General features: G+C 35.5%; 1 protein-coding gene across 1 annotated transcript in view; it reads right to left on the bottom strand.

Annotated features, from left to right (window-relative positions):
• Nucleotides 1-3,415: 3,415 nt before the first annotated feature.
• The window catches only part of LOC149555285 (Cox19 family protein (CHCH motif)), an 18,346-nt gene continuing 3,790 nt past the window's right edge, over nucleotides 3,416-17,971 (bottom strand). The window contains exon 2 of the mRNA XM_089833610.1: nucleotides 3,416-3,635. Coding sequence (XP_089689736.1) covers nucleotides 3,527-3,635 — 109 coding nt within the window. The 3' untranslated portion in view covers nucleotides 3,416-3,526. The remainder of the gene's footprint in view (nucleotides 3,636-17,971) is intronic.

Here is a 17,971-nt window from a genome sequence, read left to right as displayed (position 1 = left end):
GATGATTATGGCTTGATAGAAGAAATGAAGCTCTTGGTACTCTTCAGTTGTCCATTTCTCCTTATTTCAATATAAGGTTACATTTTGCAAAACTCCTAATGATATTTGGACTAGTTTGGATAATCTCTTTGGTTAGCCAAATAAGATGAGGATATTTTATTTGGAAAATGAACTAATAGGCCTTGATCCTAGACACTTTGATTGTAGCTAGGATTTCTTCACCAAGTTCGTTTCTCTTAGAAAGCACTTGTTTGAATGTGGGTTTGCAAAAGATGATGAGTAGTTGATACTATATAGTCTCTCCAAGCTTTGTATTGAGTATTCCATATTTTCTTTTGCATTTTATCCTTCTATGGATGCTCTAAGTAGTGCACACACAATGTGTTCTCTTGATGGTTTTGCAACACCTCACAAGGGAACAAGCAAAGTTGGCATAGTTGGGCACATTAACGCCACTCAGGTATCAAGCACTTATTGCAAAGGACCTGCATCTGCATGATTCAAGTGGCAAGGACTAGAAACAACATAAAGATTCTAAGTCTAATAAGAGAGCTAAGGATCACCCTTCACAACCTACTACTGAGTCCAAGACCTCTTCTCAAGAGGAATCATCCAAAAAGAAGATCAAATGTGATATTTTTACAAGAAATAATGACTTGATGAATGCTATAATAAGAAATTTTATGAGCTTTCAGACCTTCAAAAGCACAATAGCCAATTGCCCTTACCAATGCCTCCATCATCTTTAGCTTTACAATCAAAAAAATCTCCATTTTCATCCACACACTTAGGAACTTCAGATTTATGGAAAGGTAACACACTCTTGGCTTCCACTATTCTTAAGAATGGTAGATGGCTTCTTGATTCAAGTGCATCACACCATATAGCATATTCTATGAATATATCTTTTTATTTTAAGCCTTCTAGTTCACCAACATTTTGATGGGTAACATACATACATTAAGGTTTGCAAGAAAGGTTTTATTGTTGTGGGTGAAGAATAATCTAATAATGTTCCTTATGTACCCTCCTTCGCCACTACCCTCGATTCAATTTATCAAATTACTCATGGTGCACAAGGTAAGATAGTGGAGTTCTCTCCTAATCATCTAAAAATTAGAGATGTGGAGACTAGAGAGATCATTACTACAAGTCTAGTGACTTGTGCATCTCAATTGTATTCATTTTCTCATTTTGTTCTTGATGATGATGTGCCTTTGGATGATGTCCGTGCCCTTCCATCAAGGGTGAATCATGTTTTTTAGAAGTTTGGTCATTTGAAACTTGGTGTTCTTGAGACTAGTGTTGAGCTTCCTCCTCCTCCACCTACCTCTTCAAAATTGTAGATTGCTTCTATTCAACAAGTTGATCATAGTTATTTAGATCTTGATCTATTGGATGAGTATTTGGCATGTATTTCATATTTGTTTCATAGCTCGCAATGTAGAATGAATATGTAGTGGGCATTTCAAACTTGTTTGTAGAGTCTCATCTTGTTGATTTTGAAGACATGCTTGAGCAGTTTGCTCTCCACTTTGACGATAGTCTGAGCACTATTATTGATTCATCTTTGGATGATTGATATTGATGATTTTTCTCATTCACTTTCTTTGTCACATTCCTTGGTCGAGTTAGATAATGAGAATGTGTAGGCTTATCTGTGGTTGGAGACTAATAATCAATTTTCCAATATTCCTATTTGGAGATTGACTTCATTCTTTTAGTTGGATATGGAGTCCTCCATCCATGCATCTTGTTTCTTTTCTTTCTTTTGGAGAGGAGTTTTCAACCATGTGGTTTTCTCCTTTTCTATACTTTGTGAGAAAATTCAATTATATTGCTTGAGCATTTAACATAGCCTAGTTGTAGGAACCCATCTTGTATCTAGGTCATGTTATATAATAATCTTCTCCCTAAGAGGGCTGTTAGAGTAAATTATTATTTACTTGCATGCTTAAATTTAACTTGGACATATCATATTCCTAGGTAATAAGTAAACTTTATCAAATCTTTATTTACCTACATTTAGCATTTTGGGTCATTAGTTGGCATGTAGATATACCTACCCTTGCATATAACTAGTGCTCCCTCTCTCGCTCTTGCCTATATATGTAGAGCTATTGTACATTGATTAATCATTTCAATACAATTCACCAATTCCTGGTGAAATATTATTTTCTCTCATGAAGGTTATTTTGCAATGAAGTTGATACTCCAATAAGAACTTGAATGACAAAGTGATCATTCAAACAAATTTAATAAGATGGCAAATTACTAATGTTGATTAATTTTTGGAAAATAACAAACCATGTAAGGAAAAACAAGATAACACAATTAACTTAACTTTCAATGACAAGCTAAGCTTTACATGAACATGTGTACTTATATAATTGTTTCATAGTGGGGTGCAAGGATTTGGAGGGGATGTCCCCTTATTGGCCCACTCCAGACCAAAGGGCATTTCCAAGATGTCAAACTCAAGGAGGGGACTAGTTTGTTATGTCCCTGTGGGTTGGGGATGACTTCAAGACTCCATGACATCTCTAAAATGTCCTAGAGGCTTTGAGAAGTCTCTGAGTCCCAACCATTCTTGGAACTTCCAAGTGTCCCCACATGGCAAGAAATTAAAAAAGAATATTTATTTTTAAAATAATTAAATAATTTCAATATCCAAACAACAAACTATAACCTTGGGACTTCCAAGTTTCCCCACATGGCAAGAAATTGAAAAAGAATATTTATTTTTAAAATAATTAAATAATTTCAATATCCAAACAACAAACTATAACCTTGGGACTTCCATGTGTCCCCACATGACAAGAAATTGAAAAAGAATATTTAATTTTAAAATAATTAAATAATTTCAATATCCAAACAACAAAGTATAACCCTTGATCTAAAAGACTCCACCCGAACCCCAACACTCAAAAAATTTTAAATGGGAATCTCACTTGTTAAGAACTTAGTTGTGCAAAATATTTTGATATAATTGTGACACAACACTTATCATGATGGTTTGTGTGATCTTGAAGGCCTAAATTTGTGTTGCCCCTCAAACTCACTGGGGGATCCACCCTTTGACCCTACTAGGGGATTTGCCCTCAAAACTCCAGCCACCATTGGTTGAGCTCAATTCAATCATTGCCATGTTTTTTATGTGTAGTAGTTTAAACTAAACTCATATTATTGTTCATTATAATTCTTATACTTAAAGCTTTAGAAGGACAAAATTTGTGTTGTTTTTCATTGAAAAAAATTGTGACCATGATTAGGGAGATAACCAAGATCAATTGCCACATTTATCTGTTGCACAGCAGCAAATAACCCATATCATGGAAGCCTTCTAAATGGCTGTTATTTGAACAGCTTAAAACAAGTAGCATAGTGATAGGATAACTGAAAGCCACACAAATGGTTGAAACTAAATGAATTCTAAATTCTGATGTGATATTTAACAATACAATGGATTTAAGTTCAACACTATGAAATTAAGACTAATATGCTATAAGACCGTACAAGGTAAATATCACTTTTTTGGCTTAGTCCTTAGGAGCCCAGATAAGGACGCACAATGTGTAGAATTATAAGTACATTTCTCACAGCATGACTGTAGGGCCTCTATAACCTTCAGACACCTGCAATACAATAAGTATTTATCTCAATTAAAAACTTCTCATATTAGAGTTAGTGCAAAACTGTTTAAATAGAACAGTAAAAATGAAATAGAAACTTTACTCTCGTAACACAGGTTCTAGTTGTACTTTATTAAAAAATATATATACATTAAAAATCTGAAAATACTTGGATTTGTTTCACCTACTGTGTTTGCCAAAGTTTTGCGCTACACCCATCAACTTATGTGAATAGACTCGGCCAATGCCTTATATCACGAGAATAGGCAATGTTTGAACAAATCAAAAAGGTCGACACAGAGTTGCAACAAGAATTTTGTATTCTTCGATTAAAAATATTTTTTATAATAAAGAGGAATTAAATAAAGGTGTTGAAAATGATTATCCTAAACAATAATTTTTGAAACATTTCCCACGACTGCAAGAAATAGCTAATAGTGATGCAGGAAGTGTTAGAAACACCAACCCTCAAATATTAGGAAGTGGAGCAACAAGGAACTTTAAAAATGAAAAGAGTCGGTCTAATTACCAACATTTCCCACTTGGGTTATATAGGTAGATTAATATAGCATATGTAGTTACACAATCAGTTTTCAAAAACAAACTTCCCCCGACTTAGCAGCATTTCTCAGACATGTCTCTCAAGTCCAGGACATTAGCTAGTAACTTGACTGTTTTATTGACGCTCATTGATTCAAGACTCAAGTGCTAATGCAATGTCTTTAATGGACTATCCTGTATTGTGTTAGCTAATCATTGTGAGCACGGTAGTTTAGGATTGTGCATTTTTAAGTTATGGCAAGAGGCCTACTAGAATTTATACTAATTCTGAAATTCATGCTTATTTCTTCAATACAAATTCTTTACACTCCAAATATCTGCCGTTTTACTGTCCTGATAATCATTCACATACATGAAGGCAAGGAAATGACCAAAAACTTGTATTCACCCTATCAGTTGTTTAAGAAACATCGTAACATTGTAGCTATTTTTACAATAACTGATAAAAAATCTTACAAAAGAAATTAATAACTATGTTAAAAACATATCAAGATTATTTAAAATATATTCTAAGAGTTTTGATGAAATTCATTTATATTTGGATTTAGAGATCTTATTTCCTTAAAGAGTGTGTAAGAAATTTAAAAAGGGCCTGCCATTCCTTATAATATGAACATCAAAGCAGCTTGAACTCGCAATTTTTCATGATGGAAAGGCCTTGAAAACAATCGGGAAATATGTAATTTCAAACATAGCCCAGAAATATTTCCAGAAGTTTCTGAGATCTTTTTAAGAGAGTTAATAGTACATTAAATATTTCCAGGTGCCAAAGCAGGGTTTTCACCCTGCTCTTAAAGTCTGGCCTATCAAAGGGCCACAATTATTGTCAAAATTTGCTTCAAGTCCACTTTGCTAAAAATAGCCTTAATTTCCCTCATAGAAACCCAGAATACCAATAACCAGTTATACAAAAGGCTAGAATGGATACACAAATAAGTAGCCACCATTTGTTAAACGTAGTTTTCTAAATATAGATCTCTATTTAGCTTTGCTGAGGCCTGAAATCTAATTCCCAAATCTCAAAATAATATCATAAGAGAACAATTCAGAAAGACCTCTAAACCCTTGAACATAATTTCGCCTGCTTTACTATTTTTGATAATATCATTGCTGTTTTGTGTTTCAATTTTAAACTTGAAGCTCATGTGGCAATATTTTCCCTAGGAGATGAAATTTAATCAATGAAAAACAGAAGCCTTCCAAAAATTCAAAGCAAATATATCAATATAGAAGCCTGTGGAATATCTTCTAGGAGAAAACAAATGAAGCAATAAGGCTGTACTCACTGATACATTTTACTCCAGGGATGTGTTTATTTGCTTCTTTTTGTATAATTGTAACTTCCTTGATGTGAACTGGAGAGTAACACTGGACACTGGAAGCAAGTATGATATTATCTATATCTAGCTTAAGACTATCTTTAAGCACATTCTGATATTTCAAGTCCCAATCTACTAAAAGTCTAAAATCAATGCTTCAGAGACTCCAATTGCAGCTTTCCAAATAAGTCCTCCAAAAGAAATTGATTCCAAACTTTGTATATACTTGTAAATACCGCAGAATTCGAGACAACAGTACCCATGTTGAAAAGAAAAACTAACAAAATATTAAAAGATAACCACTAAGCTAGTGGTGCCAATACATAAATAAGCATCTGCATGAAATACCAACATGAATGGTGAAGGAGTTGTCTGTAAAAAATCCAATAATGAACATTTGACTCATTGTTACAGGCAAAGAAGATCACCCAACAAGCCTCCCAAGTAGAAATGATTACACTACCAAGTGTCAGTGATGAAACTATGCCAAAACTTAAGCCCCAAACACCCTCTAAACTACCCTAACACTATTGAATAGACCTGCAACATAGTTGTAACTGTAAGTGGTAGAAGCACTGTTACTGACTCTTACAAACCTTAAAAATGAAGTGAAACCTTGAAAAATGCCCTCAAAGTTTCAAACCACGCCAATGGACTATTAAATCAACCTGAGAAACTAAGAACGTAGTAAGTTACAGATTTGTTGAGGGTTGATACACAATTGCACGTCTGAAATGTCTTCATCAAAGGGCTTTGCCGCCATGAAAATTCATAAAATCCCCTCCTGCACCTCCACCTACCCCCACCATTCACACATATAATACCTCCAAATGACACAGAATTGCATCCATGCCAACTGAGAAAACACCAAACAGCTTTCAAGGCTTCGAAATGAGCAAAGATAGATCTATCATATATTTTCAGACCATACCCAAAATGCACAGCTCAAATATGTGCTCTCAAACACCCCCAAATCCACTGTCACCAAACACCAACCCAACAACCTTAAACACATTCACCTATTGATAGAAATTGCAAGTAATGGTCTGATATTAGCTTTTAGACCTGTACAGTCCCAAAACAAGCACTGGAAGCAGGGACAATTTTACAATAAACTCATAGCACCTTCACAGTTCACACGAAGCTAGTTCAATATCCCAACACTTATAAATGACAACAAGGGTTTGGGTGCCTCCCACAATGATGATAAACATCCAGCAAACCAAGCACTAGGCTCGAGGAAAGCCACATCCCAACTCTGGCCAATGCTACAATGGTACGGCCTTGCATAGAAATTTGTCAAAGCAGCAATAACTCTAGAAACTCTACTTTATAGGTTCACCCTGCAATAAGGAGAACAAATAACACTCACACAAATGGGTTTTAAAGTTTAAACCCAACTGCCTTTCCTGAGTAAGACATGAAGTGGATGGCCTCCCTTGAAATATGGATGGCCAGCACAAAACCCCTGTAAATTGCTTCAAAATACAACCAAAAATCCAGTGCAATACACTTCCAAAAGCTGCCCATTAAAACACCATAAAAATCTTAATTTCTGCAACCCTAATTTGCAAATTCTGTGAATAACAATGGTGATACCTGTATAGAATCACACATAACCAGCTAAGGATTGTCTTTCAAATCCAAAACCAATTATTCAATGAGGTTTTCGTTCCCACAAGATTTGACATTGAACACACAAGTTCAATCTAAGTATAGTTTTCAGCATACAACAAATGAGTACCCAAATCTCCTTATATAGATTTTTGGAGGAAACTTGTAATTTTAAAAACTATAAAAATCTTTTTGAAATTACAATAACAATCCAGTGCAAAGGCCCCATCATCACTCATCCAACATTTTAAAACATTTTATTACTTTTACAACAGGCAATTACACTAACTTGTCCTTTCATTATTTTTTGACATTGTACAAAATTAGCGAAAAAATAATTAATTATTCAATAACTCACCCAAGTTGTGGAAGTCACTGATACTGAATTGGAATCAAAGTCTGATCACACTAGGACGATACTGAATATATAGGATTATGGTCAAAACCAAACAAGTGGCTAAAAACAGACATGTTCTCCAAGAAGTTTGGTGAACCCTCCAGGAACTTGAAAATGCTTCTGTAAATGTTCCAACAACCCCTAATGCCAACTGAGCCCAATGCCACCAATAGAAATCCTAAAAGACTAAACCAGGGCATTCCAAGATGTTTGGACTCTGGAGTTCTAATGCACTTGGAGGCTTACGAGTAAACTCCAAAACTAGCCAAAAGCTCATGGAACAATATTGCTTAAAATTGGGACATTACAGCTCTCCCTCCCTTGAATTGCTTGCCCTCAAAAATTGTCAGTTTGAAACATCTAATTGATCTTGTATCATCAATAAAATTATTGGATCCCAAACCAACCTAGAAAGTTTATAACTCAACTTGAAGCAAATTGTTGCAACATGTCAATCACAAAAACCCTCCTAAACTCCTCTATCCAACAGAGCAACGATTATTTGCTAGTAACCAGCAAGGTCCTCAAAATTTGGCTTTTCACTACTCTAGTTTCTTTGCACTATTCAGATGGTATCTAGAGAGTCGCTACTATCCCTCTCAATTTTGACCTCTTAAACTCCAACCTAGTAGCCACATATGTGCAATGGTTTACTGCCCAAAGCACAAAGGTAAGTTGGAAGACAACAAAAGACAAAAGTTTGGTGCCTAAACACACCCATCCAGCATTGAACCTGGCTAGCTGAATTAATCATTACCTTCATCTGAAACCACAAACTAACCCTGTCAAAGGTCTATAATGGTCTGAAATTGTGTGAACTAGCACTTGTTCAAGTCTGAAATTAGCAACTTATAGTCTGATTTTTGAAAAATCAATACCCAGAGTGAACTACTGCAACATTCAATTAAAAAAACAACCATTACCTTAGCTGAAAACACTTTTCCAAGAGACCAATTTAGAGGAACTACAAACCCTTCAATCCACTTGTATGAACACAAATAGACTACTGAGATGGCTGCATGAAAAGGGAACATCAACATTATTTCTTCAATCTTGGTTGATAACATCCCATGGTATGCTTCTCCCATCATCATAATCATCAATAACCCATGTCAATGATCTTTAACAAACTTACTCACCAAGTAGCTCCACCATGCCAAGGTTACACTACTCTGATCTTCATATGCTCTTCCTCTCGAGACCATTATTAAATTCTAGAAGTTTCAACACTAGTGCTCTCCACCTCATCAATCTCAAAACCACAATTATATCCCTCTCTTTGTCATGAACCCACAAGGTCAACTATCATACCATGATGATCCAACCCATTATGATTCACTGTAGGAAGCAAACAAGCAACCATCCTAGGCAATTCCATAAGAAAATCAATTGGTTCCACCTCCTAATTGAACATCTCATCTAGCTCCCATATATTACTACTCTAATCGCTTGTGTTATTAAAATCACGAGGTGTTCCCATCATCCAGCTTGAAGAGTGAATTGGATTATCAAAAAATGCCTTTAAGTTTATATCCATCTCAAGCAACAAGTTGCAAGCTGAAGATTATCTTCATCCTCTAGCAAAACCCTATCTCCTAATAATCTAAACCTTCGGACAAATCCTACCTTGTTTATCTATGCAAGACATTATACTAGCCATATACAAACACATTTAATTCATTCCCGATGAGAGTTATCTTGGCAATTCCCATGCTCCCATTCCAATTGTCCATCCCTTTCAAAACAGAAAAAAGATTGTCTCCCACTAGCATAGGGATTCATCTTAATGATAGAAAGGTATGCATTTTGTGCAGTGGGTCCCTAAAAAGAAAGATGCAATCACCAACAAATAATTCTATATAAAAACTATTCCGAGATAATATGTTCAATTGTTGCCAATAACACAATGCTAGTCATTTACTTGAAGTTGCAAGAAGTGTGCGTTACCACGAGGTGTTCCCATCATCCAGCTCAAAGAGTGGATTATCAGAAAATGTCTTTGTATCCATCTCAAACAATGGGTATCAGCATGGTAAAGATTATCTTCATACTCTAGCACAACCCAATCTCCTAAGAATCTAAACCTTCATCCAAATCCTAACTCGTTTATCTATGAAAGACATTATAGTAGCCATATACAAGCACATTTAATTCCTCCCGATGACAAATATCTTGGCAATTCCCATGCTCCCATTTCAATTGACCATCCCTTTTAAAGCAGCAAAAAGATTGTCTCCCACTAACATAAGGAACTCTATCTTGATGACAAAAAGAAATGCATTTTGTGCGATGGGTCCCTAAAAAGAAAGATACAATCATGTAATGTCCCCATTTTAAGATAGAAATTTAATAATAATTAAATAATAGACATTACTAAGTAAATAATGATAGTAAAATCATATATTAAAATTAATATCAAAATATTAAAAAATACATCTCGGAAGATCTCCTATGTTCTGGAGAATGGTCCTCGGTTATTCTTTCGTCTTCCCTAACTGTTATTCAAGTTGGTATTCATAACCCTCTGGGAGGACCGCCTGTGTTCTGCAGAACAGCCCTCGATTAGATAGCCATCTTCCTTGATAGGTATCCCTTAAGTCTACAAGATGTGCCAATCAAATCCCTTAAATTTCCCTTGATTGGGATCAAATTTTATTGATATGAATTGGTACCATTCTGTCTTATTCTATTTTGGAATGATTCCAATCTCATTTATCTTGTATTCCATAATCATAAGTTCTCCTTGTTTGTTTCTTATTCAATGGTAATTTATAAATCTTGTTATATTTTTCATCTATGTCCTTCCGAAAAGTCACAACCCTTCATAATTATAATCTTTGTGAAAAGCCACAACACTTTATAATTAAAACATTTTTGAAATGTCACACCATTCATAATTGTCACCCTTTCATCATTTCAACTTTTTGGAAAAGTCACTTATTTTCTTCACATTCCTTTCCTCTTCCATCAATCCTTCTTTAACTCTTATGCTCTCGCCTTCTCCCCTTCTTTTTCAAATGAACTCTCCTCCCTTTTATATCTTAATTTGAAGGAGCCACATCCCTTTATTACATATCTCTTGACTTTTCATTATATTTAGCTGATTTATATTATTTATTTTATGTTTATTATCATTTATTAAAAAATCCTATTTAAAAAGGTAACATATTATTTCCAATATTCTCTCTTATAGCTAATTTTTTTGAATTATTTTAAATCTTATTTTATTGATAATATAGATTATATATATGTTATTATTTATATATTTTATAAATTATTTCTTATTTTTATATTTTACTATTAATTTTAATATGTTTTTATTATCATTATTTATATAATAATATTGTATTATCTAATTATTATTTAAATTATATCTTAAAATGGGGACATGACAGGAACTCCTTACTAGCACGAGAGTAGCCTCATATAAAGATCCCAAAGTTGCTAGAGGGCAAAAAGAAATCCTTCAAAAACTCTTCCTCCGTGACATATGATCTGCAGTTAGGGCTGAATTCATGAGTTTTGCAAGCACAAGTGATTGGAGTCTTGAAGCTCTTTGAGAGAAGCATAAGAGTTGATGCTCATAAATGGTGGTATTTCCATGGAGAATCATACCAGCACCTACAACCTCTTGCCATCAAAGTTTTACCAAACATTCTTTAACTCTTATAATTCATGTTGATGAATTTATATTGTAATTTAATCATAACTCAGCTTTCTAATTTCAAAATTGGAAATCTTGACAAGTTGCTAGTTCATCTTCATCTAAGAAGAATTGGAGCAGCTACTCCATCAACTCAATAAAGCGCAATAGACTACACCCCAAAAAGGTGGAGAACTTAGTTTTTGTGCATTCAAACTTCTGGCCCCTCATACACAAAGAAATATCAGCAAACAGCGGGAAACAAGGGAGTGGGATATTGATCCAGAGCATGTCAAGTCGGATGATTCAATTTCGTACCTTGTTGCACTTCGAGTTGATGATGACCATGAGCTACCTAGTGATCATGAGGCTGAGAACATTAGTACTGCTTCCAAAGCTAGTGTCACTGCCACTGCCAATGACACTATTTGTAGTTCTTCTAATTTACCACAACAGAAGGAGGAGGATGTCTTTTATGACCCATATGATATTTGATCAATGACGATTACTTGTTGACAATTGACATTATTATTTTTGAGCTAAAACATTAATATGGAAGTGTATTTTGGCAGTTTGCTATGTTATTTGAACTAAAAAATTTATATATATCATGGCAGTCAAGTTTCAACTAGTAATATAGTGGTGTATTTTGCCATCTTATTTGACCATTAGCATAGTTGTCTATTTGAAGTTAATTACTGCTGCATATATGTATGTATTTTTCAATTTTAAATGTTGTTGTACAAACGAACCCAAAATGTATTGATGATTTAGCTGCAGGAGATATGTTTCTCTCCAAAATACAAATTAAATAAATGACTGTTGAAGTCACCTCTGTAATGGGTTGCTGTCAAAGGATGCTGTTGAAGTTGAATCAACTCAGAAGTTGAAGCAGAATTCCCTATGTTGTTGTCTCTCGTTAAATCACGGCAGACACTTCAATGGCCATGAAATCCTCTTGGTAACGGCAGACATTTCAATTGTTACAACAGATAATTCATTGTCAAGACAATGAAGAGTCTGCCTCTTCATGTGGAAGACATGTTCATACTTCTAGATGGTCTTTGCATTTTTCAGGTTACAGTTTCAATATTCTTTGCTTGGTCAATCATATGTATGCAGTGTTCATTATTCTTTGAAGATAATCAGAAGCTATTGCTTTAGTTAAACTAGTTTTGTGTGTATTATAAAATCAGAGTTCTGCCTATTCATCAATAGAGTGATATTTTGTGGCTAGGTATTTTCCCCCTCAAGTTGCAGGGTTTTCTTTGGGTAATTACTGTGTTTTGTGTTCACTATTTTTTGTTTTGTGATGCTTATTTTTTCATTTCTGGTATAAAATTAACAAAATGAACCCAACCCCGAAAAAACTATTTGACCGAACTTAGGACATTTGTATATATTTATACTGATTCACTACATCTGTGTGCACAACAGCAACTCCTCCATTTTAATAGCCTCCTCTCATTTCCATGGTTAAGTGAGATTTCAGGGACTAAGAGTCTCCATATCAAGGTGTGTTCCAAAAAAATAAAAGCTCAAGAACCAATACTGCTGTGACTTAAGGAAAGTGTAGTTCATGAAGACATTTGAGGTGACAGAAGTAAAAGTTTAGACAGCATCCATGATGGAGAATGTCTGGATGGTATCAGACATCTTATGACTAGCTTTGACAATCAAGAAAAGGGAGGTGGTACCAGTTTCTGTGGAAAACTGCCAGTTTTGCGCACATGCAGCAGTTTCACAACCACCAAGGTAGTTCAAGCTTTGAGGGAGTGTTTTAGAAATTGCCACAACAACCTTGACCTGTTAAAATGCAGAACTGCTTCCTTTGACTATCAGTTTCCTTTGGGTTAATGCGTGCAAACACATACGTGTTTCTTGTGCCATAAGGCAGACAGGAGGAGAAAATAGGCAAGGGAGAGAAATGAAGGAAGATGCTTGTGTGTCCAAGCTCCTTTAGAGGTCTTGGAAGATCCAGAATTCAGGAAAGATCCTGTGTGAAACCAAGGAACTAGCCAGAACAATCAAAGAAGCCCCATAGATCATGAAAGATCCATTATAGACTCATTTAGAGACCATTGTACTAGATACCTATTAATCTTCTGAATATGTTTCCAATTTGTTGACCAAACTGTCACAGACTGAAGAAAGTGTCATTGAGCTACCTTAGATCTTAGGGACTGAATTTGTTGTTGTTCAGGCAGTTGATATGCCTCCTACAAGGCCTAAGATATAATTTCAGTTATGGAGATAGATGTTGATGAGCCATTAGAATTCGCTCTAGTTAGAGTTTTACCAATAGACGAGTTTTGTAGGGTAAATCTGTTGTCTTTGTGTCTATGGCTTCTTTGGATTTTAAAGTTCATTTTCATTGATGCTACAATTCTTGAACTACCATATGGAATATTCATCCTAATTTTGATGGATCATATTCTGTGCTCATTTATTATAAACACCAATCATATTCTCCACCCATGGCTGAGGCTTACAGTGTTAAGCACCATTATACTATGAAAGTGTAATATTCACTGCCACTAGCTCACTTTCACTGCTTGTAGTCTATTTGCAAAGATGCCCAGTATGTCTTATCATGTTCACCTCTTAGTCAGTCAGCTGCTTGATTGATCACTCCCATTAAAATTGAAAGTTCATGGGTATTTATAGGCATCATAGGTGGCTAGGGTTTCACCAGAAATACATGGGATCATCCCTCAAAGTATCCCTGACCTTGGCAAACAGCTATAGAGCAGCAGTCTTGTGATCTTCATATCATCTGGTTCCAAGTGGCATTGGGCTAAAGTCCACTTGTTCGTTGAAATTCATATCATCCCACACTTAGTACCCTTATGTTCTTCATTGTGTTATCTCTCTGCCAGGTTTATCTTAAATTCTCAATCAACTCTTATTCTCCTTAGGAAGTGGTAATGGCATGCTGGTGAGATATGCCTTAGTATACTTTTGAAATCCTGATCAGTTTCATGCTAATGCTTTTAGGCCTGACTTGTCCCCTCAAAGAAATATGCATTCAATTATAAATCTTAAAAATGTGGCATTGTTTCAACCTTCATCGCTTGATAAGAATGAACAGCAATTTTTTACCGAATGTTGATGATTTGGCTTTAGATAGTTTTAAACCTGTTGAACAGAATGCCTTACTCCAGAACTTGTGGCCATCAAGTAAAGCACAACAGGCATATTGGCTTGTAAGTCCCAAGGGACAACAACCCAAACAAGCCAAACGCCTGGACAAAGGTAAGATTATGGAGTTATTTTCACATACAATCCAACAGTATCTTGGAGGAGACAAAAATCTCTTCATATGGAATGTATGATCTAGGTAGATGCATGTAAATATGTAAATGTGAATCATGCAAGTAGAATGTAAATAGGAACTTCAATATCTATTTATCCAGGTTATATGTGGAAGAAAAAAATATCACATAGGTGGCTCTCCAACTTCTACACCTAGATTCCTTCAAATGGTAATTTTTGCATTACTTTTCCTCAAGTTCTTGAGCATTTAGAAGCAGAGGAAAGTAGACAAGAATATGAAAAATGTAAAAAATATTCCTTGTTAAGTATTCAGTTCTCTTGCTTACGAGGTGCCATGGCCACTTTGTACATGAATAAATAAACTGAGGAAGTAATTAAATTCCTTTCAGACCAATTTTCTCCACACTAGGGTCTCTAAGATATAACTCATTCAATTTTAAGGTGAATATTTATTTTTCCATCTGCACTGAGGTTATTTCCATGCAATTTACTACTCGTTTGATTATAATTCAAAGCCAGAATACAAGTTGTAATATATTGCAAATGTGCAAGTAAACTAACTCCATAGAAGCATAGGAATACAATTCAGAACCTAATGTTTCTGCTATTTATCTAAGCAACTTTGTGTTAGTAAAAATTAACGGAAGCTTGAAGACTGTCTGCAACACATCAACAAATTCTTCATGTAGTCATATTGCCAGACTTAAAAAGCCAAGTGTTCTTTAGAATGGGGCACATAAAAATGTTTGTATCTACTAATGTATAGAAAAAGGTCCAGTTCAGTTTGGGGTTATGGAAACAGACACCCTTTTAATACGTTGACCAGTTTTTGCCTTCTGTCCTTAAAAAAAAACATTTTGGGAGATGAATGAAGCCAATAGTATAGGACATGACATATAAACATGATCCTAGTTGAGGGCATAATTCAGTGCTTGCATCCACCAATTCAATTTTCTTACAAGAAGAGTCAATGATGACCTATAGCCACATAAACTCAGCTTTCTACCGAAAGTATCCATAATGACAAATTGCCAAATAACCAGTTTTGATGCCTAGTAGGCCTCTGAGACTAGTTTTACTTTGCCTACAAATAAAAATGCATTTATTTTTTACTATGGAGAACTCTAGGTAATATGAGACACAGCGATGCAGGCATATGACATTCAATTTCTTTTCCACTTCCCTAATTTTAAAAGCATTTAGATTTCAAAATTCAGCCACTTCATCTACAAGCATTACCTGAAAAAAATACTACTAACGTTCGATGCAACATGTGCACGCTGGGATAAAGTTAAAACTCCACACAGATATAGCTCCTTAGCCAAAAGACCAAACTGGGCCACCTTGAAAAGTAAGAGCCTTCTTGATAATGGAGAAAATTTACAGCGAGAAATTATTAATTGGGAACCTGTCACATTGATCAACAAGCAAAGTGCTTGCTATATGACCATTGTGTTGGGAGGTTGGTGCCTCTGTCCCCTCTAGGTGAAGGTACCGTTCACCATAGACCGATGGATTTGTGACGTGTTTAACTACCTCCCATGGATCCTTGTCTCTGGCTGTTGTGACATTCATTGACAGCTCGAGCTTTTGGTGTAAGGGCAGCAGTGATTCCAACAAGGGGTATCAGAGCGCTAGGTTAAGGGTTCAAATCCCTCAAGGCATGCTGAGGGGGGGATTGTTGGGAGGTCGGTGCCTCCGTCCCCTCTAGGTGAAAGTACCATTCAGTCTATATAGACTGATGGATTTGTGACATGTGCTTAACCGTCTTCCATGAATCCTTGTCTCTGGTTGTTGTGACGTTCATTGATAGCTCAAACTTTTGGTGTAATGGCAGCTGTGAATCCAACACATTGGCTATAGGAAATTGAAGAAAACAGTCATGGTGATAAAGAGTCAACAGCTACAGCCTATATGAATAATCTATATTGAAACGAGAAAGATCGGATAGGTTCTTTGGATTGCTTCTATGGTGATATTTTGTGTAGCATTGACTCCTTATTATAGCCAAAGTGGTGTTTCAATTATAAAAAGAATTATAGTGCTGAGGACAGGTCGATTTCTGTAATTTGGCTGCAATCATTAAGCAAATCGCTCTATATTGATTCAATGATATAATCGTATCATTGGTCTGTTCTGAGCTGTAATTCAAGTGCTCTAACTCCATGGATTACTGTTGCAATATTGGATTGTTTCTAATATTGAACTGATTCTTTCCTAAACTATTCTTTCCTTTTTCTTGTAGTTGTTTCCTTTCCTGTAGCTTTATATATTTTGCACACAACTATATGTAACTGTACAGTTTTATCTAAATACATGAATGAAAAATATTCTTCTTGATTTCTGATTTTCAAGTTGGTATCAGAGCTTCGAAGCTTGAATCATTTGTATCCCTTCATTGAACTGTGGCCAATTTAGATTCAAAAGTATTTGAGAGCAAATCTGCTCCCATTATTATTCAATCCGAAGGTTCATCGTTCAAGGCAGGGATTACACTCAATGAAACAAACTATGATTTGTGGTCTCAAATCATGGAGATGCATATTGTTGAGAAGGAGAAACTCTCTTTCATTCATGGTAACTCAAAGCCACCTACCGAGAAGGATGATGGATATGACAAGTGGTATGCAGACAATCAAAAGGTCAAAAGATGGTTGTTGATATCTATGTCCCCAGAAACTATGAAGTGATACATTCACTTACCCACTGCTCGAGATATTTGGAAAGCTCTTTCTAAGGCTTTTTATGATGGAGCAAATGAATTGCAGGTGTTTGTCTTGAATCATAGGGCTTTCTCTGCCAAACAGAATGGCAAAACACTCTCTGTGTATTATGGAGAATTAATCGAGATTTTTGGTGAGTTGGATCATCATGATAAAGTGATCATGGAAAGTGAGAACAATGTTGAATCTTACCGAAAATCAGTTCAGAGACAAAGGATGCATATTTTTCTTGCTGGATTAGATGGTGACTTCGAACAAGTTTGTGGTGAAATTTTGAGAAAGGATCCTATTCCCGAATTAGAAGCATGTTATGCATTGGTCCATCGTGAATCTGTTCGACGCACAACAATGATTGGAAACTAGAAAAGACTAAAGCTTCAACCATGGTGACTCAAAACCGATCTAATCAGAATGGGCATCCTCAAAACCTGCCTAAGATCACTAATGGTGCTGATAAATCCACCTACAAATGCACCCATTGCAATCAAACTGGTCATACCAAAAGTCACTATTTTGAACTTGTTGGGTATCCAGAATGATGGGATCGTAGCCGCGATTCACAGAAGAAGAATTCCAAGAAGACCTCCAGTGCATCGTTTGTTGAAACAAAGATAGAGGATAATGTTGCTGGACAGATCTCGGCATTAGCAACGGCGGCAGGTAATGGTGGTAAGTCTTTAAGTATGTCTACACTTGTTTCTAATAGTGCATGGATAATTGATTCCAGTGCTATGGATCATATGACGTTTGATTCTTCTCATCCCTTAAACCGTCCTCACAAAAATTTGTTTCCACTGCGAATGGCA

Source organism: Cupressus sempervirens, chromosome 5 (assembly GCF_028749045.1).
Source record: "Cupressus sempervirens isolate cs-2001-9-10 chromosome 5, ASM2874904v1, whole genome shotgun sequence".
In the NCBI taxonomy this organism is placed as follows: Eukaryota; Viridiplantae; Streptophyta; class Pinopsida; order Cupressales; family Cupressaceae; genus Cupressus; species Cupressus sempervirens.
This window is presented reverse-complemented; position numbering and strand designations above follow the sequence as displayed.